The sequence below is a fragment of the Siphateles boraxobius genome, unplaced genomic scaffold (assembly GCF_051911475.1).
Source record: "Siphateles boraxobius isolate OS27281-9 unplaced genomic scaffold, OSU_SipBor_1 77, whole genome shotgun sequence".
NCBI lineage: Eukaryota > Metazoa > Chordata > Actinopteri > Cypriniformes > Leuciscidae > Siphateles > Siphateles boraxobius.
In genome coordinates this window covers 16,431,888-16,459,359 of record NW_027509205.1, presented here as the reverse complement: position 1 = coordinate 16,459,359, position 27,472 = coordinate 16,431,888, and the positions used below count along the sequence as shown (strand labels likewise).

Sequence of the window (27,472 nt, the reverse complement as noted above, 5' to 3'; positions counted from 1 at the left end):
CAAGAACTATAAATAAGGAGATAGACTGGCGTTCATTCAAGGAGGGTTCTGAAATAACCTCCAAAATGCAATCGTGTTTGAAACAATCTCCTTTTTCAGTCAAAATGATCAGTCCAGTACCTGTGAAGTTTACAGCATGTCCATTCAAGGTGATGTTTTATCAGTGGTTAAATCATTTGATAATTTTGAAGCTGATTTAGAGGACTCCAAAATGTGCCGGCAGTGCAATGGACAGTGTAAAGATATTAAAATAGTGAAATATTCACTTAAGCCCTAAATCCTTAACATCAAAGGCATGTGAGTCAGCACTTCATTTAGAATGTATTACTTTGACTTCTGACCTCCTAATATCACCATGAGACCAGCTCAGTTTCTATGTGTTGTATGTGCCAAATTCCTCGAGAAACTTCTGCGATAAATATTCATGCATTTAATAATGCCTCGAATATGAAAAATAACATGCCTGGCTGATCCAAGCTATTACTCAGGCTATATAGAAAAATAAAGTGAGTTTTACTTGTGTATCAGTGTCTTTACAATTTACATCAGAAAGATAGTGACATGTTACAAAACTCTATTTGAAAATGTATGGGCATTCACTTTATAGTGTCAATAAAGAAATGTTTTTTTTTTTAAAAGGTTTGTGTGATTAAACCTAACTGTACTATCATTCAATAATAAAAAAGAACATTATATTTTTATAAGTAGTAATATTCAAAGAAAAATCGTACAGGACAATGCACAGCTACACCGCAGCTCTTTCCTGTTTCCTAAAAGTACACTGCCATCTTGTGTTCAAAACGAGAACATGATCAGACAACTAATGTTTTGGAAAAGAGGTGTCTCCTCGGTTCTTTAAAATGCTAAATATCTCCATTAACTATTCATGAAATATATAATACATTTATTTCACCTCTTTATTACACAAACTGAGCTACCAGTTAGCCTTAGTGTTAGAGACAAATAATTGTAGGAATCATTGAAAAATGATAGGCATTTAGCATCTGCTTTTCAGCTTCATGGCCAAGTATTCTAGTTTCAAGTTTCTGTGAGTCAGCAAATGAAGAGTGCTGTTTACTTCAGCTGAATGTGTGTCGGCCTACTGAGACTGCAGGAATCAAAGCATAACCCTGAAAAGACATTGCAGGCATCAGACAAGTATGTGAGAGATATATGTCCCACGCAGGTGCTTTATATTATGTATGCGAATATTATGATATTAGCCTATATAACATGTCTCTTGGAAACCAGACACATTCGAATCGCTCTTCTGAACCAGATCTTTTTAATGAATAGTTTGAACGATTTGACCGAACGATTTGTTCGCAACGAACCGAATCAGGTCGAGTGATTCTCGAGTCAACCGACTCACTGAACCAAGAGCTGTCTATTTCTGACATGTCAATTTTGTAGCAAGCCAAGAACCCACGAGTGAGCTGACAGTGTTTACCAAAGATTTGACTGATGGGGCGATATATTATTACTAGAGTACAAATAGAATATACTGCGAATATGTTGACTTGATTGTATAACACTTTTATTAACACAAATACATGACAGAGTTTTTCACTTTTTATTTAAGAGACGTAAATAATGAATCACTGAATCGATGTTTCGAACTGTTCGAAAGAGCCTATTCGCGGAAATGACAGACTAGTTCTGTTCATTTCGCAATCGCGTTGCTTTTCACCATGCGTGTTTAACGAAAACGTATCGCATTGGCCAATAGTTGATTGACATGCACATTTAACCAATAGAAACTAATACGATGAATCCGATGAAAAATGTGAACCAATCAGAGCTTCGATCGATGTACTGTTACCATGACGTTTGACTTCTCACATCGACCTTCAAAGCATTCTCATTACAGATGGGGATTTTAGTTTTTTTGAGCGTCTGAGACATGATTCAGAATCAGTGATAGAACTTCATTTCCCACAATGCAGCGTGCCTCTCCAAAGCACCCATGCTTCTGTTTTTGTTATTGTTGTGAGATGTTCGTGGCACAGCTCATCTCGGCGAATGTGTCGGTGTAAATTACACTTGTCATCAGTCTCATACATGTTTTCTCCTATATGACCGAACATCGTTTTTCAAGAGGACATTGTTCTGATTATCTAATCTAAATTGGGTGAGTTTTGTTATACGACGTTTGCGGTTTTTCCACAAAGGAAAAAAAAAAGAAAAGAAAAAAACTGCAGCACGTTCAATAGCACGCAGTTAAAGACAAAGCATGCCATGTTTATAACATCCAATCCCATGGAATGTGTATTGACGATAACAATGTTATAAGGCTGTCATGTTCTCTTTTTTAACTGCTGTAACAAAGTGTCAGATCTGCTTATGCATTGTTTTTCTTCTTCTTGTCACGCTGTACCGAGTAACTTGAGAGTTTCTAACTTTGGGCCTCGATGGCTATCCACGATTGTTTGCAATGCAATGAAAGATTTTATTTCGTAAGTCAGCAATTATTATGCCGCAACAATCAGGTGTCTCGTGTCAAGTAATATTAAAAGTACATTAAAATAAATGTTGTGTTTATCTAGTGTTTTTTTAAACTATTTTCACCATTTATTTTATCTTAAACGACTCATATGATGAGGAATCAAATTATCCTTGGTATTTATTTTAAGATAAAGCTTGCTACTGACCACTTGAGTTAAGCTGCAAGTTTCTGACATCAGACAGATGACGTCAGAAAACGTCCTTGGTCTGTTCATGGAGAGTCTAAATATAGAGTTTGTAGTTTATTATAAGGTGCTGCTAATGATGGGCCCACCTGTCATTACTTGTAATCTATACAGTTCACACAGTCAGTCACAGCTTTTGTGGCACCTGACAGCCTGTCACAAATGCTCTCTAAGAGCTGATGTGTGTGTCTGGGGTGAGAGAGTCTGCACTCCTCATCAGTCATCCGCAGGAACTCGGCATCTAGTTAAACATAAACAGTACCTCTTCATTTGCACAACACATTCACCTCTCCCCTACTCTCCTCAGTAAGCCTCGATAATGATATCCATACAATTTTCTGTGGACTAATTAAATCCTGTTTAAAATTCCTTTTAAAGTTATGTATATTTGTGAATTTGGATAGAGACAGAAAAGGCATACTTATAGATAGAGATAACTACACGTGTAGATACATAAGTAACTTGTCTTTGAACTTTTTCTTAACATCAGGATTTTAGGATAACATTTAACATACCGTATTTTGTATGTATTATGTCTTTTACTAAGTATGTATTAAGTTTTTAAAAAAAACATTTTTAGTAACTTTGTTGCAGTTCATGGGCCATTTTTTTGTAATACTAATATTTCATGTAATGACGTCATAAAACTGCATGCATATTATTGGAGAATGAGAAAAATAGTTTTAGACTAAACATTTCCATTTTAATTTTGAATGACTACCTAGGTGCATCACGATTCTGTTGCCATGGAGAAGACATGGGGGGTGGAGTTTCGCAATGTCGGAAGTTGCTACTTCCCTCAGAGCAGAGTGGACTGCCACTACACCATCAACTCACAGCACACATGGGCCAGCAATGACTGGATTGGACTATTTAAAGTAAGAGAGAGCCATCTCCAGGATTTTTCAGCACTGATGTGGCTCTTTTGCTCAATTAAAGTTGATCTGTTTTCTTTTACCCTCAGGTTGGCTGGTCATCAATCAAGGACTACCATACGTTTGTGTGGGCAGTAGCACCATCCAGCTACAAAGAGGGGACCTCCGTGAACTGCTGCGTTAATTTCCAAGGTCTCTGAAGCATTGATTTTGGTGTTCAAGCCCTCTCGAAAGTCAGCTGATGGTCTTAATACAGTATGAATAAAGAATAGTGTGCTTTAGGGACATTTAAAGAAGCTAATTACAGTTTCTTGCATTGATTCACCCAACTGCAGGGCTCATGAATTCAGTACATTAGCAAATGTTTGTCCTCAGATGACCTGTGAAATAGATAAAATGCCACAAAGGATTTCGCCTGTAGTTAATTATCAGAAGGGAGGAGTAGGATGCTCCCAAATTATCCTAGATTGACTTGCTTCTCTATAAGTTTTTTTAAACAATAAACCTAAAATGCTTGTTTTGGCAATGCTTTAAAAAGAATGAATTTAGATATGCAATTTATTTTTAAAAGGTTTTACTATGCTGTGCTGTAGTGTGCATTATCATAAGCATGGTAAAACCCTGTGACAGCCCTTTAAATTGTTGTGTATCGTGTGTGAACTAAGAAACATGTCTGATCAGTGTCTAGTGGGCCCTATTTATGCAGGACTTCCTTATAACCAAGTGGTTAACTAATCTTTAAGACTACCTAATGACTAGCTTATTTCTGAAAAGCACATCCGTAGTAATTAAACTGCAAGGCGTGGGTGCGCTATATATTGCTCTTTTAAAGTAACATGCACTACCATACAGAAGTTTGAGGTTGATTCTTTTATGCTAACAAAGGCTGCATTATTCATTCAAAAATAAAGTAAAACGAATAATATTGTGAAATATTACAATTTAAAATAAATATTTTGCATTTTAATATATTTTAATGTGCAATGTATTTTCTGTTTGGTGCTCAAGTAACATTGCTGATCATAATGTTGAAAACAGCTGCTTATTTAAACCCGTGATTTTTTCAGGACTCTTAGATAAATAGTATTTTCAAAAGAACATCACTTATTTTAAATAGAAATCTTTTGTAACATTGTAAATATCTATGCTGTCACTTTTGATTTAATGTATCCTTGCTGAATAAAAGTATTAATTGCTTTCACAAAAAAACCCTTTCTGACCCCAAAACTGTGAACAGTAGTGTAAGACCAAGTTTTTGCAAGTGCATGTGAAAGTATCATCTGGGCTGAGATTTGCACAGTTCAGAATGGCAGCATTGTATTTTGTGGTGAATATTGGTGATGGAGACAGAGTGCGATTAGGAGAAGCCAGATGATGTCATCACCAGTGGCCCTGGCTTCATGTGATTGTGTAGGAAATCTTTAAACTTCTCTCACTATGGATATATTCAAATACAATTTGGCTATATTAAAAATCTGAGACCACACGACAATTGTTTTGTTTATAGTTTTTTTGGCCTGTGTTTGGCCTTTCACAGCATCCTTTTTCTCTCTTCAGCGTCCTACCTACCAGGGCCTAGTGCTCAACAGTACCAGTTTGTGTATGTGGATGGAAGGGGAGAGGCTTGTTCTCGCAGCACTGCCTTTACCTTCTCAGCCCCAAAGCCCATGGAGGAGCTGATGACTCTGGAGGAGGAGGGCCAAGGAGAGGAAGTGGGCGAAGACATGTTGCTGGTCATCCCCAGAGCCCAGCTATTGCAGGTCAGATGAACTCAAAGAATATGTGAAGACTGTAATTCAGTCCATCATTACACAAATTATATGTTTCACAATAAGACAATGCCAGATCCTAGTATAGCCAGTTGGCTAGGGCTGTAGCATTCTCTCCGTATGCATGATATATGTAAGGGATAATCCACGGCTGGCTGTGCTAGCCATTTTAAAGGATGATGTAGAGGCAAAGGACCACACAACACGTGCATTCAGCAGAGTGCATTACAGTTGTTTAATGCACAGCTAGCCGTGCATTATCCTGCTTATACCATGGCCATTTGCCAACATTAACAAGTTATTGATATTTGCAGCACAATATTTGACCAGAAAGGTAAAAATAATGGTTAATTTGGTCAGTTACGGCTCATTAGATCTAGCATTCTGCCCACTTTAAATCAGACACAGAGATAAAGCAGTGCGGTAAGATTACATTTATAAATAAATGAATTATAGCATGTATTTTAATTAATTATCAAGACAGAGAGAGATAAGCGTGTGAATTGCTTGTGTCTGTGGAGCATCCTTCTACTAATAATTAGGCTTTCTATTTGGTGATACTCCCTTGTTGCTGAGAAATGATTCAGTGGCGAGGCTATTTTATCAATAAAAGTCGCAGGGCAGCATTGATAAGTTTCTGCTCTTCTGAATGTTTTTGTGTGTGTAGTGCGATTTCCAATCGGTGTGTGTGTGTGTGTGTGTGTGTGTGTGCACTTAAATGAAAGCAATACATTAATATAGAATGGTGATAAAATATATATATATAAATATTGGTAATCTGATACAGGGGTGTGATTGTAAGCATGAAGCCTAAATGATAATGGTCTCTCTCAGGTTTTATCACAGTGAAAAAATCACAGGGGGTGGTGATGGCGCAGTGGATAAGACACATGCCTTTGGGGTTCGAATCCACTGTGAGACACCAATGTGTCCCTGAGCAAGACACTTAACCCCTAGTTGCTCCAGAGGCGTGCGACCTCTGAAATATAGCAATTGTAAGTCGCTTTGGATAAAAGTGTCAACTAAATGAATAAATGTAATGTAAAAAGGCTTTTTAAATGAATGCATCATTTCGCTGTATTTTTGATTAACTTCCAGTTTATAATATATCTCATTCTTTTTTTTTAAGCAAGTCAGAAAGGTACACAGCAATACTAAACTACAGTGTGCATACAGTACTACAATAAAAAGGATTTTTCATACTTTTGGACAGCTCTGAGATGCTTGTTTGTCCAAGAAAGGTTAAAAATAGAAGTCCCAGTGTATTGCTACTTTAATCCATAGATGACTGCAGAGCTCAGACAGAGAGTCTCCTTTTAACATTTCCACAATGTGCAGTTTGTTGTGTGGTTTCATAATCACATGAACAGCTTAGAGCTTTCCAACCAAATCAGTAATGCTGTTTTGTTACTGATATAGTATATGTGAAGAACACATTTAAGATAATTATTTAAATTATATAAACTTCACAAATTTTAGGGCTGTGCAAAAATATCGATACAGCTTACTATCGTGATCATTTTTTTCACGATAGTGTATGATATTCCAACCTCTAGCTACTATCGATACTTAAATTTTTTTTTAAAGTTAGCGGCTTTAAAATTACGTTAACATTTCATCGATGAATGACCTGCTCAGTTCCTGTAGATCGCTGACTCGAAATCTACAAAGCTTAACAGTTGTGCGTCAGATACATTCATACGGCCAAGCGGGAGTGAGCATGGTGGAAAATATGAGCTTGTCGGCTCATATTCAGCTTGCTGAGCCGACGTGTGGGTAGGTGCACTTTGGTGTGCGATATTACGATTTTGATTTTTTTACACTCACGGGACACTGCAATTCACCAAAGTTCATTATTCGCATGTGCTTTAAAGCCTTGCCGGTTAAACATTTCATTCGCATGCTGATGCGCTGTTTTAAAGGGGTGGTAAAACACGATTTCACTTTTCTAACTTTAGCTAGTGTGAAATGTTGCTGTTTGAGCATAAACAACATCTGCAAAGTTACAATGCTCACAGTTCAAAGCAAAGAGAGATATTTGCTTGTAAAGAAAAGGACTACAACAAATGGCTGGTATGGACTACACGACATTCCTCCCGGATTAGTGACATCAGCAACCCTAAAATGTACATAAACCCCGCCCCCGGGACACGCAGTCCATGTTGAGAAGAGGAAAAGTTGGTGTATAAGAGTAAATTTGTGAGTCAGCTCAAATTTTAGCATCCTTCTTTTCACATGCAATAAAAAGTCACTCTGTGTGCATCTCACAACAGTTCCTATACTAGCAATTTATAGATTATCATGACAGAATATGCTAATTGAAGATAGTTAACTCCACATAAGCAACATAAATTCATCAACTAACCATTCAGAGACGTCCTGTTGCATTCTACATGTTGTCACTTCTTGAGTCTCTCCATCTTTGTCTGACTCTGTTTTAACATTAAAGGCAGAACAGTTTCTGTCATTTTAGTGTGCGTAAGGTAATCGCAGCTGCTAACACAAGAGCTCTTGAAACCCCGCCCTCTGAGGCAGCTCTTTTGCATTTAAAGGGCCAGACACACAACGGTGCGTTTTTGCTAACCCTCAAAAAGTGACAACTTTAACATGCTATATAAACAGATCTGTGGGGTATTTTGTGCTAAAACTTCACACACAAACTCTGGGGACATAAGAGATTTATTTTACATCTTGTGAAAAGGGCATTTTACCACCCCTTTAAAATGCGCTTTTCTGAGCGAGTACATGTGAAGCTCACAGGCACTAAAAGCCTGTCAAACAGCATCTGGATTGTTATACATTTGAGTCTAGTTGCGCTAATACTCAAATATGTACTTACATGGTTTACATAAACACAGTTCGTTATGTCCAAAGTGAAAGCAACCGTTTGAGAGGAAATTGGGTGCACATCTGTGCATGTATGCATGTATATTAGATGCGTCGCATGCCGGTCTTAAAGTGACAGCAGGCAGCCTAATAGTAAACATGCTGCCGCTTGTCCTTAAAGGGATAGTGCAACCAAAAATGAAAATTCTGTTATTTACTCTCTAATGTTGTTCCAAACCTGTATTAATTTATTTTCTTATGTTTAACACAAAAGAAGATATTTTGAAGAATGTGGCTAACCAGACAGTTGCTGTTCCCCATTGACTTCCATAGTATTAAAATATATTATATGGAAGTCACAGGGGACAGCAACTGTTTGGTTACATATTCATCAAAATAACTTTTATTTTCAACAGAAGAAATTTCAGTTTTATACATTTTGTGGGATCTTCATTTTTAGTCAAAAGTGTTCAGTATCACAATATGCACTTCATACATTTCAGTGCGTTACTGTTCAATGACACTGCAATTCAAATAGCTTTGCGAATAAATTGGAATGGAAGTTTTTATTTTTCTGCGAGTTATCAATATAATGTGATACACACCACCACACAAATTTTATTTTTTACATATATTTTTTTAAATATTGCAATATATTGCAATATGTATTGCAATATATTGTATCGTGACACATGTATCGAATCGTGAGGCCCTTGCCGATACCCAGCCCAAATAATTACATTAAATGATATATTATATCATTTATTTGATTTACTTGCAACAATAATGCCATGTATTCACAGTTATACACAATTATATAATTAATTAATTTGTTTAATATTTTATTTACCATATAAGGTAAATAATTAAACATTTGAATCGATAGACTGCACCATAGTACTGAGACAGCTCTCATCAGAGTCACAAATGATTTGCTCTTATCATCTGATCGTGGTTGTATCTATCTATTAGTGTTACTCGATCTTAATGCTGCATTTGATACCATTGACCACAACATTCTTTTAAATAGACTTGAAAATTATGTTGGCATTAGTGGAATTGCATTAGCATGGTTTAAATCATACTAATCTGAGTCTGACCGTTATCAGTTTGTAGCAGTAAATGAAGAGATGTCTTATCGATCAAAAGTTCAGTATGGCGTACCACAAGGCTCAGTACTAGGACCGTTGCTGTTCACTCTGTACATGCTATCCTTAGGAGATATCGTTAGGAAGCATGGCATTAGTTTTCAGTGTTATGCTGATGATACTCAGCTCTATATTTCTTCACGCCCTGACGAAACTTACCAATTTACAAAATTAATGAAATGCATAGCTGATGGATTGCTAGTAATTGCTAGTAAAAAAATGGATTACTAGTAATTTTCTACTACTTAATTCTGAAAAAACAGAGATTCTAATTATTGGACAAAAAAACTTCCTCACATACTAACCTAGAATACTGTCTAACACTTGATGGCTGCTCTGTCAAGTCTTCGTCGTCAGTTAGGAACCTGGGTGTGCTCTTTAATACCAATCTTTCATTTGAAAGTCACGTGTCTAGTATCTGTAAAACCGCATTTTTCCATCTTAAAAATATATCTAAATTACGTCAAATGCTCTCAATGACGAATGCGGAACAGTTAGTTCATGACATCAAGGCTAGATTATTGTAATGCTATTATGGGTGGTTGCCCTGCACGCTTAATAAACAAACAGCTGGTTCAAAACGCAGAAGCTAGAGTTCTTACCAGAACCAGGAAGTATGACAATATTAGCCCAGTTCTGTCAACACTGCATTGGCTCCCTATTAAAAATCGTATACATATTAAAATATTGCTGATTGCTTAAAAAGCACTTAATGATTTAGCTCCCCAGTACTTGAGCGAGCTCTTAACACGTTATAGTCCGTCACATCTATTGCGATCTCAAAATTCCGGCTATTTGAAAATTGACTGCTGGCGATAGATCCTTTTCCTATTTAGCACTAAAACTTTGGAACAGTCTTCCTAACACTGTCCAGGAAGCAGACACACTCTGTCAGTTCAAATCTAGACTAAAAACACATCACTTTGACCTAGCATACACATAACACATTATAGACTTCTATAGTTCAATGTTAGGCTGCATAGATTAGGTCAGCCAGAACCGTGAACACTTCCCATTAGTCCTGATGTACTTGTTACATCATAAGAAGGATGGCGTCTACGCTAATGTTAGTCTCTCTGTTTATCCCGAGGTTAACTGCAGTCCGCTGGATCCAGGCCGTATCTGGATCTGATGAAGGACCTGCGCCTGGACATGACGACAACGCAGTCCTAAAGCCTCAACTAGTCTCTCCCCTATGGAGGCCTCCTTCCCTTCCTTTTACCTCTGTACAGATAAAACATTGTCAGGATAATTCCGGTTCACGTGGCTATGCAGAAGCGATAAAAAATTCTGTATTATACATTTTTCAAGACTTCTACCTTGGAACCTATTTCATGGTTTGCGTTCTCGAGCCACCAGGCACTGTTTTGTTCAAATGAGCGGCCGGATCGCATTAAGGGTTTTCTGTTAGAACGGTGTCGTGTTAGTGGCTCCTAAGTTAATAAATAATGATCGTTGCGATGGAAGTGAATCAATCAAAACTAACTTTAGCTAGACAATAACTTTATTCTAGAGCTGCTGTAAATCCAAAACAATCTCTGTTACTTTAATTTCCTATTATCACTGTAAAGCTGCTTTGAAACAATCTATATTGTTAAAAGCGCTATATAAATGAAGGTGACTTTACTTGACAGACAGACCTCATTTAAAACTAGGTTTTCTTCATTTGTATTTTGTATTAATATCTGTATCTTTCTCTGTCATTCTTCCAAACAGAGACGTCTGCAGGAGTGTTTGAAGGAGCGTGCTGAGCTGCTCCAGGCTCTTGAAGCAGCAGACCAGAACGTGGAGCAGGAGAAAGGCAGGAGAGAGAGAGACAGAAGCTCCTGGGAGCAGAGCCGCAAGGAGCTGGAAAGGAAGATCGGCGAGCTGAAGGAGGAAGTGAGAGAATATATAAAGAAAGTAGAGCAGATGAAGAAGAAGCAGAAGGTAGTGTAAACACTCATTCCATCAGCCTGTGTGGTCAGCCCTGGGTCATGGTTTTGTGTATATTTTGTCTTTACTGTGTTTACTGTGGTGTATATGTTCACACACACACTGGTGGAAAGCTAACTGCTAAATGATTTTTAGTGTTACAGTTTAGTTTAAATACCTCACTACCATCACACCTCTCTCTTTTAGGAAGTTGAGGATTTAGGTGAGGCCCTTACAGAGGAGAAGAGAGCCCTGCTAACTCAAAAAGAAGCTAATGAGCAGCGAATCAGAGAGCTAGAAGAGGACATTAAAGTACTGACCCAGAGAGGACTGGAGAGAGAGACTGACTTAGAAAGGTGAGAGGGTTTGTGTTTTCTACTCTTTGAAATATTTTTGAATCAATATCCAGCCCTACACATTTGTAACAGATTCGATTCCAATTAATTTGGGTGCATTTCAGTCATAATGAACATTTTGCTTTACATATGAAAGAAATTTCTTCTCTGTTGATGCTTTAAATTATGCAGTGCAGCAGTTGAGACTAATTCAAATTGATAACCTGTGTTTTTGAGGAGGTATTCATTGAAATAATCAGCTCATAAGAGACACTAATTTCAGAAATCAGGCTACACTTGTTACAGTCATGATGTATTATATGATTATGTATTATATATGATGTGTTTTTGATTAGCGATGCACTGAAAAGTTAAAAAAAAAAACTTTTCGGCCAATATAGTTTTGGATGGCCAAAATCATTGGTACAGTTTGCGTTTCTCTGATGACGCGTTTTGACTGTGTCAGTGTCTATTTCATGCAAAAAATATAAGCTACAATAGCGTGGATAAGCTACAACAGGTATATGTCAGCAGTGTAGTCGAACTTCACTGTGACCAAATATGATGCTACAGAAGCAATATGTAAAATTTGTTCTGCTGAAAAATCGAGAAGCTCCTATTTGTAGAAGAACTTTACTATGACGACACACTGAATAGCATACCGAGTTCAATGACCCATATACCTAAATTTTATTACCAAAACTTTATTTTCGTTTTATCGAAACCAAAAAAAAATTCATTTCAGTGCATCACTATTTATGACTTACTAAAATTAACACATGAGATTATTTGTTTGTGATTCAAACTACATTGATTGTGTTGTATGTTTGTTTACAACTAATGTGCTAATCTCTACTAATCTTTATTTGACTAATCTCCAATACAACTAATGTGCTTATCTCTACTTGACTAATCTCCAATGACCACTTCTGATCTGATTTCCTTAAGATTTTCTTCGATTTCATGAATACACACTGAACATAATTTCATATGACTAAAGTCTGCACACATATTCTATACAATTGTCAGTGCATGTTGATGACTTGAGTATTGAATTGTTTTGTTGTGTTAAGCTGTCCTTCTGAAATGTTTAAAATCATTGTTTAATTTGTACATGTTATATAAGCAAGTAGTTCTCCTGTGTTCTCTTGGACACATCAGGACATGATTGTTTCATATATTGTGGCCATATTCATCTTTGACTTCCTCCAAATGTCATTGATGTGATTGGATTATATACAAAACACATTGGACCCCTTCTAGAAGTCGGTTTAGTGCTGTGAACAGGGTCATATTAGGTGTCTTCGACATCGGGTGCAGCTGGATGTAACCGATCGGCGAGAGTTGCCTCGTGCAGGTGGGGAGGAGCTGCAAACGGAGACGTGAAGTCGGACACTTTCTGGTTACAGTAGTGACCGCTCACGTGGTGTTTGCATACTTTACCACAGCTGAAGTGAAATAAATGCAATATATTCGCCAAATACACAGATGTTTCAGACACATTTTCATTCAATACTTTATGTACTGCTTCATACTCTGTTTGAACAAGAATAAAGTTCAACATAAGCCTATAGCTACTATATATGAAGTGGAGTCGACGTTTTTTAAATCAGTTTTATTTTGATAAACATGACACAATATAAAATTGCGACTACATGAAAGGAGTGTTTACTGTTATAAAAAACTGATTTGTGATCGTTGTCATGTGTTGAATCCGGCCAACCATGGAACAGCTGTGTGTGTCGTCATCAGAGCTACTCTCGAATCGCTCTCGCGGTACTTTGGCATAAGTCACGTCGGCGCTGTATCAAGTCAGACAAAATTTTAAACCGGCATGCACTGCTTCAAGTCAGCCGCCGATCGGTCTGCGCAGAGCTGCATGAAGTCGAACAAGCATATTTGTCTCTTTGAGTCACGTGGTTTCATTGGTTCTCCTGTGTGCTGTTTCTGCGTAGGATGAGGGAACGGGCCAAGAAAGTATCAGCTCAGAAGAAGGAAGATGAGGATGAACACGAGAACCTGAAGGTTTCTCAGCTAACACTTGTACACAAATAAGCATAAACACAACTGCGTGGTCATTCTTGTGCCATTGTTTTGTGTATTATACTAGTTAAAGATGGAACAGACAGAGAAAGAGCTGCACAGTCTTTCATCAGAGTTTCAGAGTCTGAGAAGTTTACTGGCCCAGAGAGATACACATGCTCTACAGCTCCGAGACACCATCACCACCCTCACACACAAACTCAACACCGCTCACAGGAAGGAGGTAACACTCCAGCAGTTTTCACATCCCAGCTTTCACATTGGATATTCGTACACAGGGTGTATTGTCTCAGAACAGATCCTTGATGCTATTTATCCATGAAGTTCATGTTATTAATAAGGGGTTTGGCTGATTAGCGTATTCCGTATTCCCTGCTGGTAGAAGTTGTAAATACACCATATGGGGGCAGAAAGCATGTCTTTCTACTTTGATCATGTCTTTGAGAAATATTTTTTTCTCCCAACATATAAATATATTATATTATAGTGTACACTACTTTTCAAAGGGTTTGGCATGGTTATATTTTTTATTTCATTTTTAGCATCACTAAAATTTGGCATCAGCAATTTAGCATATTTTTAGCATCACATGATCCATCGGAAATCATTCTAATATGCTAAATTGGTGCTTAAGAAACATTTTTTTTATCATCAATCTTGAATCTGCTTAATATTTTTGTTGGAAATCATTATACATTTCTTTCAGGCTTCTTTGATTAATGGACTGTTCAAAAGAAAAAAAATCTTACTGGCCCCAAACTTTTGAATGGTAGTGTATGTTTAGCAATTCGATTTTTATTTATTTTTATTAAATATCAACTTCTAATTGGTCACATGTTTTAGTCAGCATGAAATGCTGAGAACTGATGAACTGAGAAAAAAAAGAACTGCCTCCAGACTGACAACATTTTTTAGCATGACACGATTGTATCTGTGTCATTGTTGATCAGGCAGCCAATGAAGTGGCATTGAGAGAACTCCGAATTGTTCAAGAGCGCCTGAACGTGAGTGAACGCTGTGTGGAGACTCTGAGGGGGGAGCTGAGAGACATGGTCGCTCAGAGGGACACCACACATGCCGAGCTCCATCAGGCCCGTCTGCAGGCCGCACAGCTCACACTTCAGCTGGCAGATGCAAGTCTGTCTCTGAGAGAGGGCAGAGCCAACTGGGCACAGGAGAGAGGGACCCTGCAGCAGAACACTGAGGTACGTGTAGCAAAAATTATTTTTAAAAACACAAAGGCAACTTTAAAACGGTCGTTAATTGAAGTGACTGCATAAACTGTCAGATGGACAAAGTCCGCCTGGAACACCTTAATGACGAGATCCAGCAAAAGGAGGAGATGTTGCAAGAGGCGAGGATGGAGAGAGAAAGAGCAGTAGTGGAGCTGGGACGAGAGAAAGACTGCAATCGGGTATAACACATTTATTTAACACATTTCTTTGAAACAACGACATGTAGGCCTAGCCTTATCTCAACTGTAAAGAGTTTCAAGTTTTTCAAGTAAGTTTTTCATCAATATTTTTAGTGCCATCTGTTTCAGTGTTAACAGCACACGATGTAGGAGTTAACATGGTCAAACCACATATTTGCTTACATTTGATTAGTGACCTAGAATGACCAAGGCCATTTACAGATTTATATAATGTAAATTAAGGTATGAATTACATTTGCTATTCAATGTGAATCTAAATATTTAAAGACATGTACTTTATAGTACTCTTGGGAAATTTGTGTTTGTGTTTTCAGGTTCAGTTAAGCGAGACTCGTCGTGAGCTGCAGGAGCTGAAGGCCAGTCTCAGAGTGGCTCAGAAAGAGAAGGAGCAGCTGCAGACAGAAATACAGGCACGATCTCTGCTGTTCTCACAAAACTCAATGGTGCTATCATATTCTCATCAAAGCCTTCTTTAAAGTCTGGTTCTCACAGGTCAACCAAAAACATTCCCATCAAAGCCATCATTAAAGTCTGGTTCTCACAGGTCAACCAAAAAGTTTGCTCAGTCTCAGCGAAGTTGTCTTCGATTTATCTGTAAACAACCCTCTCATTCACATGAGCCTGAAGGCATAACATAAACATGCTGTTGTACCAGTCCTAACCACCAGATGCAACCTGTCTCTCAAGAGAATGTTTTGCTCTCTGTGTGCCTGACAGTGTTTGGCTCCTTGTTTAAAGCAATATTCCACATTGTAAACCCTTAGATTGGATACCGAGCAGGAGAGTGGGCAGATGGATTTAAACACAGAAATCTGAAGCTTGTATTTTTGGTAGCCTTTGCATGAATTCTTAAGTAAATAAATCTTATGTGAGCTATAAACTCATCTAATGATCCTTTCTAGGTTGAGGAACATCTGGTTAGTATGTTACATATGTAATGGCCATGAATGGACTTTGCAGAACATCAACATAGGCGTGTGGTCATGCATATGCAGTTATGTGGCATTCCTTTATGGTATCCCTGTTGGGGGTACCAAGTGAAAGTCACTTTACATGTTTTGCTAGTCATGATGTAAGGTTAAAATTTGAATAAAACTTTATATAACTCAGAAGAGTTATATATGCAGGCTAATGTTGTTATGTTTATTCTTCAACATAAATTTGTTTATCTTGAATGTTTATTTGCTTTGCTTTATTGCTCTATGTTTTCCAACTGGCCGTTCACTGTAAATGCATAACTGAAAATACATTTTCCGTTCTGTTAAGGCTGTGACACACCAGGGTCACATCAAATAACTAGCAGCAACGAAAGTCAACTGTGTTGCAGACGTGTAAAAACACACGGCAAAAACTAACCTGGACAAATGCTCACTGATTGCTGACTGCTGGCTTGGTGTGTCACAGACCTTAATAGACTAAAAATTACCCAGAATATTTAAAATATAGTAAGCTACGTTTTTAAACAAACAGGAGTTTTACAAAGATTTTAGGTAGGGGTTTAACAAAAAAATGAATGTGTATTACTTGAAAAGGTGACCAGTTTTCTCTTTAGCTGTGCTAAAATAAGAAAAAAGGAAACTGCAAATGGATGTAACAATGAATGAATTGACAAAAAAACAACATTTCAAATACAAATCTACTTATACTTAAGATGAGTGCACTCTTGATTTAGGGACAGGATGATGGACAGTATGGTATTTTAAACATAACAGTGTGACATTATTTCATTCTATACAATGTAAGGTTTGTTAACTGTGTGTGTGTGCAGGAAGTGATGGAGTACAGCCGTCAGCTGGAGAGAAGGTTGGAGGTGCTGAGCGATTCTAAATGGAGTGAGACGGCCCTGCTGCAGAGCAGTGAGTCACTGTGCTTTCTTTAATTCTGTACAAACATCACTACACAACGACACTATTGTGAGTCTGTCTCCTTTCTTTATTGCCCTCTCACAACAATACCACAGAACTCCAGGCGGCAGACAGCCACATCATAAAATGCCACACACCACTGCACAACACTGCATTATACGGCCCTGCACAATGACAAGACTTCACCACCGTACAACACAGCACACCCACCCCACCTCCCGGAAACACACAACTCTGCCATACTACAAAACAACATAATATAACACTGCTTTATTTGAGACTCATTAACTTTTACCTCAGACCGCTCACACCTGACATATTTAGCACAAAAATTGAACATTTTCACACAATGGCAAATGGCAATCTACAATCTAATTGGTTTGCATTACACAATTTCTAGTAGTAAAGTCGAACAGGTTTTTGGCCAGTGCAACCTTCAAAGTTGTTCACACTTTATGCCCATAATGAAAAGTCACAACAGCAAGCATTACACAACAGTTTTAGTTTTGCAAATCAGGAAAATCGTACAAAGCAGTAGTGCTACACAATAAAAATATTTTTATTTTTTTTAAATCAAGATTTGTTTAGTGTCAAAAATGTTATATTTACATTTGCAACAGTTAAGCTCTATAACTACTTACAGACGTCTGTTGCATGAATGCAATGTTGACTTAAGCGTGTTTACATATAAAGGTTTGTCATATTGTTTGCTCTCTGTTTAATTAAATCAGCTTATTTTGAATGTGTAGCTGACATGAAGAATATGGTAAATTCTACAATATTATTTTTTATATTTAATGTAAGTTCTATTACATTCACATAATTATGATATGATCACAATCAAAATAATGAAAATATTAAACAAAATAATAAACACTTATTAAGACACTTGTGAAAGCTCATCTCCCGTTCCTGGTTTCAGGTCAAGCAGAAAGCCCACTGCTGTCAGATTCTGAGGATGAGAACCCCGAGGCCTTGCAGGACGCACTCTCTTCTGGGACTCTGAACCACTACAGTCTGTGTGAGCAGCCCCAGGCCGACCTGCTGCTCCCGGCCACCCCGCCACCCTCTCCCAGACACCCCTCCAGCATGAACACGGTGGTGATCAGCCAACCTGCACCCCTCTCATCTCCACACCAGCCCAGTGCTCACACACACACTCACAGCTCTGAGTCGGTGAGGGTTTGTCATTAAGTCATCGCAGCATATCCAAATGTGATATTTTTATGGTTACATAAAAAACATTTAGATAAGAATTGGCTCACTGTTTGTTTGTTTATATGTATGTGACCTCACCCTCAAGGCCTCTTCACATCAAATCTGATGTGACAAAATGACAGAAAAGAAAGAAGCTATAAAATATTTGATAATTTGCACTAAAGCTATTCACCGATGTAAGATGCTGAAAGTTTTTGCATTACTTTACAAGCAACGTTGAGTTCTGGAAAGGTGCTAAAGTATACCATTTATTGTTATTCATTTATTCATTTTTCTGACATCCAAACAATAACCAACTCTCTGGATACCGAAGTTTTCACTGAGTAAAATTAGATTTTCTGAATGCTTTAACCCTCATGTTCTGTTCGGGAAGTGTCTGCTAGGGAAGTGAAGGATTTCAACACCCTTTATAAAAAGGCATACTTAAAAATTACTGTGCTTGGGGTCTCAAAGACCCCGATATAAAACGTAATTAATGCAATGAATTACCACAAGCTAGTATTCTCCGAATGGTGTACAAACTCTTGCAAGTTGTTCACTTTGTTTTACTGTATTTTTATTTTATCTTTCTACAAAGAATTTTTGCTAGAACAAAAACAAACAGCGCAATTACAAAATACTTTTACTTTTTAGTTTATGATAGAAATTTTATGATACAGTTAGATGGTTAAAGCTTCAATAATATCTGTATCCACCTAATTTTTAACATATGAGCAGGCACAGCCATTTCTAACCTAAATGTGACTGGCTTCTGGTGTCAGTTAATTTACCTGTTCAAAACAGTCCATTATACTGCTTTATATTGGTACTTATATTTTAATTCATTATCATATTTATAAACACACTGATTTATTAATAGCGGCAAATGAATCGAAAGTCTTGCACATTCACAGAAAATATCTTACTTCCATGTTGAGAAATAAGGTGGATGCTCAGGTTGGATTAGGAATCTGAATGGGAAAATCATCTCGAAATGAATCATTTTTACATGTACATCAAACAAAGTCTCAACAGAGAATGAGAATCAACGTAGGCTCAGAATAAAAATAAAACTTTAGAATATTGCACTTTACATTATGGCGTTCTAAAAATTTGGTTGTGCTTGTCCTTTAGACTTGTAGTGAATAGGCCCTTTATTCATGCATATGTGACTGTGTGTGTTTTACAGGAGGAGGAGTATGAGGCCGCTTTGTCAGGAGGACACAGCTCTGGAGAGGAGACAGCTCTTCTCCTGCCTGACAACAGAGACGCTACCCTCGGGTACAGCACGTACAAACACACATTCACTGTCTATAAACCCCATCAGTCACACTGTCGTTATCTGTGACCTGCAGACACAGGCTCAGATAGATTTTCACATATACTCTTACACAACCCACATGAGTAAATATGTCACTGTCGCAAAAAACATTCGGCCCTTCTCTCTTCCCAACGCCTCGCTTTATATCTCCCTGTCACAGTCTGTCTCTTTTTCTGTCTTTGCACACTCACACACGCTAATGCAGGCCTTTATTTATGGTGACAGTCCGAATATGGTGAGGAGATGGAAGTTTTGAATACCACCTCATAAAATTAGTGAGGGAGAAGAGAGTGAGAGAATGGATAGCGGGAGTTCTGTGAGGGGAGGACAAGAGGACAGATAAGTTGACAGGAAGCTGTAGCAATGATTTACTGAGAGGGTAGTCAGCGCTCACCGGCCAATTTTCAGCATCATTAAAACCCTTTCTCCCTCACTTCTCTCCTTCACCCTCTTTCTTTCTCTCCCTAACTCTACACCTCCACCCCCCTCCGTCTGTTTCCCTCTCTATCCATCTCTTTCACCCTCAGCCATCTATAAATGCACCATTTCTTCCCAAACTCACGCTTGTCCTGTTGTGTGTGTTGTCATGCAGAGATCTGGCAGAGAGTCCCCTGTGGTGAGAAGCAGAACTGCAGGACCGGAGGGCCAGTGAAGCCTGGATGGCTTTGCACTAGTGCAACACGTGTTACGAGTTTTGTATTTAGAAGCATTTGCGCTTTACATTATATTGTATTTATCCCTCCGAGTATTTAAATATGCAATTTGCTTTTCACTTTATATGCACTTAGAATATGCATAAGCTATTAGACCTCTCTATGTCGCACGCAGTTTTACGGTAACTTGCACGGACATGTTATTTTACACATATCAACTGACAAACAGAAAGTGTCTGTAACGAGTAGATCGAGGGAAAGGATGTATTTAAGGCAGAGGAAATAATGTGTGTGTTTCTGTGTGTGTTTGGGGTTGTTTATTTCAGTCTTGATTTTCTTGTGTTTTATTTAGTTTGGTCATAAGGCTTGTATGGATATAACAACTATCATTAATCTGCATCAGCAATAATGTAAAGCACAATGTCATTAAGATCTTTTCAGGTTTTAAATGTAAGATTCAGTTTGGGTGCTCTTCGTTTTGTGGGTCTTGTGGTAGAAGTATTTTGAAATTTTGTTTGTTTGAAGAAAGACTGTGTGAAAGTTCACACATACAATTGTGCAAATGTGCAATGGGCTACACCAGCGACTGATCCTTCTGTTTAGATGTAAGAGTAAAGAGTGGCACTTTTGATTCCTTTCATAACGTTTACCGTCATCCTTGTATAAAATTCATATGCGCAAGATCTTCTTTGAAGGAAATCCACTTGAGCATGGAGACTGAGGGTATTAGGAACAGTTATTTATAGAGAATGTATTACATTTAATTCCTCAAAATTTATATTTGGTGCTTCATCTTAGTTTCCTGCATTGTATTGAAACACTGTTTTACATTAAGGATGAAATTACCATTTGTATGCAAAATGTACTTAGCTTAACTACTTAATGTTCCTCTTTGGGTAGGAGATGCATTAGAAACTTTTTATTTTATTTTATGGAATGAATTGAACTGCTTTAAATTGTGCTTCACTAAATTCAAGGAATATCATGTTTAATTCAATTGGATGTGTGATGGCTTCAGGTTGATCATGTGGAGAACATTATTTGGCCGTATTTAAATCATTTGGTGAAGCTCATTATCTGAGGTAAAATTAAATTTTAATTATATTCACAGGGAGAGTATTTTAATGCATATATTTAAAAGTGAAATAATGAAGGGGAATATTATGAAAAGGTATCACACATTAAAATGTTTTTTTGTTTGTTTTGTTTTTAATGTTTGAAACATTTTCCGGTTGAGCTCACTGTACTCACAGACCTTCTGTTTGGTTGATTTGTTCTTGCCGTTTACTGTAGGGTGAAGTTTAAATAGCACCTATATGTTATTTGCCTTTTATACAACATGTCATAATCTGTATTGACTCTAAAAGTGATGTTACCATTACACCTCACTGAAACAGCGGCCACTTTGTATTCATCATCCTACTGTATTTGTATTGTGCACTGGTCACTGTACTTTAGAGAATCTTAGTGTATCTGAGATTGAGAACAGTTCTCATTTTCATGATACACTTCACCTGAAATGTAACCTGAAAGCTTAGTTTGATCACCCAGTAGACGCAAAAACCTTTGACAGCAAAAAATATCATTCCTGTTAGCCACTATACTACAACCGTAAACCTGTTTATGGCAGGGAACATGTTAAGATTAGTCCTAAGTAATGGTTGTCCACTTTCATGAGTTTCAGTAATGTTTAAGAGACATTGTCTTTCAGAACGCAAGTCATTTCAGGGCAATACAGTCAGAGAATTTGATTTATTGTTTGCATTTTATGTAGTTATTCCTACTTTCACTTATCTAACTTGTTTTTAGGTTATGTCGTTCTGTTTAGGATGTGGGATGGGTTTCATTAAAAAAAATAATGTAATGTTTGTTGTATGTCCATGTGCTCTTCTCAACACTTCACAATAAGGTTAATTCGTTAAACATTATTTGCATCAGGTAACAAACTAAAAATGTTTTACTGCATTTATAACTCTAGGATCATATTCATTTATAAATACACTATTGTTCATTGTTAATTCATGTTTGTTCATTATACATTACCTAATTTATACAACTTGTTGAAATGGTAAAATGTATATGCAGAAATTAACATTAACCTAGATCAGGGACACACAGTTTATCTGTACCATTTTGGATGATATTAGAGTTTTTTATTTTATTTATCTGTGTTGGATATTTACTTTTTCATGCTCATTTCCCCAATTTTTACATTTAGATACATTTGCTGTTGTCTAATGCTCACATAAAGTTAATTTTTAAAAACTATTTTAATAACACTTAAATGTAACTTTTAGCATAAAAAACTAATAACAATTTTCTATACATTGCAGTGTTGCAATGCAGAAATTCACTTGTAGCATTTTAAACTTTTGACTTGATTTATTTATTAATTTTTATAGGCAAAATAGTATAGAATTTTAATATCGGCCAGTTATCGGTTATCAACCGTAACATGAAAATAATTATTGGCTTATTGTAATTGGGTAGAACTATAATATCACTGCATCCCTAACCAAGATGAATAGATGCTGTAGACATTTTGTTCATTGTTAATTCACAATAACTAATGCATTAACTGAGGTTAATAAATTAACAAAACATTATTGTAACAATTACAGTTAAATTAAAAAAAAGTGTATTTTATTTTTAATGGAATTAGTTTTTTAAACTTTGTTTACAACAATGGTAAAATCCATTATCACTGTTTATGAATTATTTATGTCACAGTTATATCATTTTACTGATACAGTACAGGGTCCTACAGTTAGATTATGGATGCACTATGCAGGCTTTGATTTACCTGTAAAGATACTTGTGTAGAATTGGACCATTGCCCCCCTGTTATCCTCTCTTGCTTTTTAACAACTTTTTGCTGACCTTCACCCCATTTTTTCCTCTGTTGCTTTTCCTATGCCACTCCCTCTCTAGCTCTCCCATGTTTTTTTCTCTTCTCCACACTCACTCCCCTACCAGCATGACGGGAGATAATTATAAAATCAATGGAGCCGGGCTGCCTGCTTTACGGCTGCCTCTAAAACCTTAACAGGGAAATCACTGTAGGATTGATGACTCCTTCACTCTTTATCTCTTTTAATTAGAAATGTAAAAGATATGAAGAGCCTGGGGCCACAGCAGTGCACCCTGCCATTACAACATTCTACCTGCTCTCCTTGCTTCCTGCCTTCTCGCTCTTTCCTTTTTTTCTGCCTTTTCATGTCTTTTAGGAAGCCAATGCCTAGGTTTCCTGTAGAGAATGTCTAACATATAATCTATCCTTCTCCAGAACACCTCCAGCTAGAATCTTTTCTCTAACATTAGAAAGGCAAAAAATACTATGGGTCATTTTTTATTTTATTACGAGTTGATTGAGCGGCATTAAACCAGTGTATGATCTCTTGCTGGGCAAGATATTAGAAGTCATTCTTTTCTTTTACATCTTTATAAATTATTTTTGAGTTGTTTCTTTCTCTTTTTGTCTGAACGCTTTTATTCCTCACTCTCATTCTGAATTTACTTTGTGTTGCATCTTAAAGGGTTAGTTCGCCCAAAAATAAAATTTTATCTTTGGTACACAAATTTAGATATTTTTGATGAAATCTGAGAGGTTTCTGAACCAGTCATAGGCAGCAATGTAATTACCACTTTCAAGGCCCAGAAAGGTAGTAAAGACATCGCTAAAATAGTCCATGTGACTACAGGGGTGCAAGCTTACAGTTGAAGCGAAAAACAAACAAAAATAACAACTTTATTAATCTCAATATTAGTAATTCTTCATATTTACCTTAATTCCGAAGATTAACGAAGGTCTTACGGGTTTGGAATGACGTGAGGGTGAGTAATTAATGACAGAAATTTCATTTTTGGGTGAACTAAACCTTTAATTTTTTAAGTAATGTTTGCTAAACTTTGATGCATTATTACTAAATAACTAACAATTCAGCATTTTTGTGCTATGGATATGAATGATACCTCAAATCATGGGCTGCGTCTGAAACTATTGCTACCTTCGGAGAATGCATTCCAATTAAGGTATCAAGACACGTCCGAACTCAAAGTTAGCTTCACTTCCTGTCTCCTAAGATACAAAGATATATCCTAAGCATTGATGTATCCTTCACTGCCTTTGACATCCCACAATCCTGTGCGTTCCATTCTGTGACAGTTGAGCTACAAAAATAAAGTTGGCGAATGAAAGTTGAGGTTGGTGGTCAGTTTGTGTGTAAAAGTACATTTTTGACAAACGTTTTTCACTTATGATGTCATTTCTAGCCAGAAATTACTATTAGGAAAAAAATCTATAAAAAGGGCTTTTCGAACTGCGCTTAAAGGACCAGTTTTGCGGTGTTAACTCCGTATTGCGGTGCCAAACTTGTACAGTGTGAAAAGATGAGGTGTTAGAATGTTACAACTAGATGCTTAGCAACCGACAACCAAGCGTGTGCCTTATATTCACGCGCTTTGGGTAGTCACGGAAACACTGCACGATATAAACAGTCGTTTCTGCATATAGGAAAAATGTCAAACGGTGATGGAAAACATAACAATTGGAGTGAAGGAGAGACTGTTTCATTCTTACCTTTTTATACCTAAAAGTTGATATTACAGTCAGCAGCAATGTGTAATATGAGGACGCGCAATGCTAGAGCCTTTATGTAAACAGGTCGCATGCTGCGTTTGTCCAGGCAGTGATTCTGGCACCGCGAATGTACAAATACGGACGTTAACCAAGGGTTTAGGAATTTACAGTTTGAAACATCAGCTTATGAATACCCAGAAATAATTGTTAACTCCGGGTAAATAATTGAGCAGTGTGTAACGTGAAGCAAGATAAAACACTATTTCGTTTACCTGGGGTTTACAATGACCCAGGGTTAAATATTTTAAAGGGGTGGTTGATTGCGATTTCACTTTTTTCATTTTAATTAGTGTGTAATGTTGCTGTTGGTGCATGAACAGTATCTGCAAAGTTGCTGCGCTGAAAGTTCAACGTAAGCAGAGATATTGTCTTTTAAAAATCAGGAAGTTTAATGCCTACAAAAACGACTCGGGACTACGAGATACTTCCCGGGTTTTATCCGTAACTAACCCATAATCAACCCTCCCTCCGGAATATGCAAAAAAGGGGGCATGGCCATATTTCTGCTGCTTTGTCGAAGAGTTATAGTGGAGAACAGTAGCCATGCCGTCGAAAGTGTGTTATTTTCACCCAGCTGTCAGGTCTTCTGTGTTCTGGCTTCCTACGAACGCTGTAGTTCGTCAACAATGGCTACAATTTATGTTTGATTATGTTCCAGAAAATTACAATCGTAATTTAGCTCTCTGTGCTGCGCATTTTACGGAAGACAGCTTCCAGAATCTCCACAAATTCACTGCCGGATTCAACAACAAACTGTTACTAAAGCATGAAGCAGTTCCAACTTTAAAACCAGAGGCAGCAGTTGTTGGGCCACAACCTGTAAGTAAGACTTAATCATTTTAAATGTATTTGCATGTGTAACGGAGGCCAGCTAGTAGTTGCTGTGCGAGTAAACCTCACTCCTCTGAGCTCAATAGGTGCTCTGGCGACAGATGCTAGAGGCTGCAGTCTTTAGCCTCCTTGTTAGAGCGCCTGACTCTCATGCCGGAGACCCGGGTTCGAGGCCCGCTCGGAGCGGGTCGAGTGGGACCCGGGTGAAGGGGGGTTACATTGGTGCCGTGACCCGGATGGGAGTGAGGTTTAGGGGGGTGAGTGTAACGGAGGCCAGCTAGTAGTTGCTGTGCGAGTAAACCTCACTCCTCTGAGCTCAATAGGTGCTCTGGCGACAGATGCTAGAGGCTGCAGTCTTTAGCCTCCTTGTTAGAGCGCCTGACTCTCATGCCGGAGACCCGGGTTCGAGGCCCGCTCCGAGCGGGTCGAGTGGGACCCGGGTGAAGGGGGGTTACATTGGTGCCGTGACCCGGATGGGAGTGAGGTTTAGGGGGGTGAGTGTAACGGAGGCCAGCTAGTAGTTGCTGTGCGAGTAAACCTCACTCCTCTGAGCTCAATAGGTGCTCTGGCGACAGATGCTAGAGGCTGCAGTCTTTAGCCTCCTTGTTAGAGCGCCTGACTCTCATGCCGGAGACCCGGGTTCGAGGCCCGCTCGGAGCGGGTCGAGTGGGACCCGGGTGAAGGGGGGTTACATTGGTGCCGTGACCCGGATGGGAGTGAGGTTTAGGGGGGTGAGTGTAACGGAGGCCAGCTAGTAGTTGCTGTGCGAGTAAACCTCACTCCTCTGAGCTCAATAGGTGCTCTGGCGACAGATGCTAGAGGCTGCAGTCTTTAGCCTCCTTGTTAGAGCGCCTGACTCTCATGCCGGAGACCCGGGTTCGAGGCCCGCTCGGAGCGGGTCGAGTGGGACCCGGGTGAAGGGGGGTTACATTGGTGCCGTGACCCGGATGGGAGTGAGGTTTAGGGGGGTGAGTGTAACGGAGGCCAGCTAGTAGTTGCTGTGCGAGTAAACCTCACTCCTCTGAGCTCAATAGGTGCTCTGGCGACAGATGCTAGAGGCTGCAGTCTTTAGCCTCCTTGTTAGAGCGCCTGACTCTCATGCCGGAGACCCGGGTTCGAGGCCCGCTCCGAGCGGGTCGAGTGGGACCCGGGTGAAGGGGGGTTACATTGGTGCCGTGACCCGGATGGGAGTGAGGTTTAGGGGGGTGAGTGTAACGGAGGCCAGCTAGTAGTTGCTGTGCGAGTAAACCTCACTCCTCTGAGCTCAATAGGTGCTCTGGCGACAGATGCTAGAGGCTGCAGTCTTTAGCCTCCTTGTTAGCGCCTGGTGCGTGTGCTTGGCTGAGGAGCCACTGGTGCGAAGCTACCATCTGCGGGATTATGACTGAACGCCTCTAAGTCAGAATCCCGCCTAGAAGGAACGATACCGCAGCAACCCCGGTTCGAATCCGGGTCACGGCACCAATGTAACCCCCCTTCACCCGGGTCCCACTCGACCCGCTCCGAGCAGGCCTCGAACCCGGGTCTCCGTCATGAGAGTCAGGCGCTCTAACAAGGAGGCTAAAGACTGCAGCCTCTAGCATCTGTCGCCAGAGCACCTATTGAGATCAGAGGAGTGAGGTTTACTCGCACAGCAACTACTAGCTGGCCTCCGTTACACTCACCCCCCTAAACCTCACTCCCATCCGGGTCACGGCACCCATGTAACCCCCTTCACCCGGGTCCCACTCGACCCGCTCCGAGCGGGCCTCGAACCCGGGTCTCCGGCATGAGAGTCAGGCGCTCTAACAAGGAGGCTAAAGACTGCAGCCTCTAGCATCTGTCGCCAGAGCGCGTATTGAGATCAGAGGAGTGAGGTTTACTCGCACAGCAACTACTAGCTGGCCTCTGTTACACATGTATAATTTTTGACGTATAATGTTTTACTTTTA

General features: G+C 38.7%; 1 protein-coding gene and 1 long non-coding RNA gene across 3 annotated transcripts in view; one reads left to right on the top strand and one right to left on the bottom strand.

Annotated features, from left to right (window-relative positions):
- LOC143725715 (uncharacterized) overlaps positions 1-27,472 on the bottom strand; it is a 42,651-nt gene that overhangs the window by 11,968 nt on the left and 3,211 nt on the right. The gene's annotated exons all lie outside the window — the stretch shown is intronic.
- On the top strand, positions 1,851-21,935 carry calcoco1a (calcium binding and coiled-coil domain 1a). Of its 2 annotated transcripts, XM_077218343.1 has the most exons (15): positions 1,851-2,131; positions 3,416-3,568; positions 3,655-3,757; positions 5,123-5,325; positions 11,025-11,237; positions 11,430-11,578; positions 13,513-13,582; positions 13,668-13,823; positions 14,551-14,805; positions 14,889-15,014; positions 15,350-15,445; positions 16,804-16,891; positions 17,823-18,076; positions 19,287-19,378; positions 20,011-21,935. In XM_077218343.1, the coding sequence occupies exons 2-15, from the start codon at positions 3,437-3,439 to the stop codon at positions 20,036-20,038; spliced, it is 1,965 nt and encodes a 654-aa protein (XP_077074458.1). In that variant the 5' UTR covers positions 1,851-2,131; positions 3,416-3,436; the 3' UTR covers positions 20,039-21,935. The 2 variants fall into 2 exon arrangements, with proteins under 2 accessions (XP_077074458.1, XP_077074459.1); XM_077218344.1 differs by lacking the exon at positions 13,668-13,823 and having other exon boundaries at positions 1,945-2,131.

Coding starts and splice junctions, on each gene's coding strand:
- calcoco1a (XM_077218343.1), top strand. CDS start 3,437: ATGGAGAAGACATGGGGGGTGGAGTTTCGCAATGTCGGAAGTTGCTAC. Junction 14,806..14,888: donor CCCTGCAGCAGAACACTGAG/GTACGTGTAGCA, acceptor ATAAACTGTCAG/ATGGACAAAGTCCGCCTGGA. Junction 19,379..20,010: donor AACAGAGACGCTACCCTCGG/GTACAGCACGTA, acceptor GTTGTCATGCAG/AGATCTGGCAGAGAGTCCCC.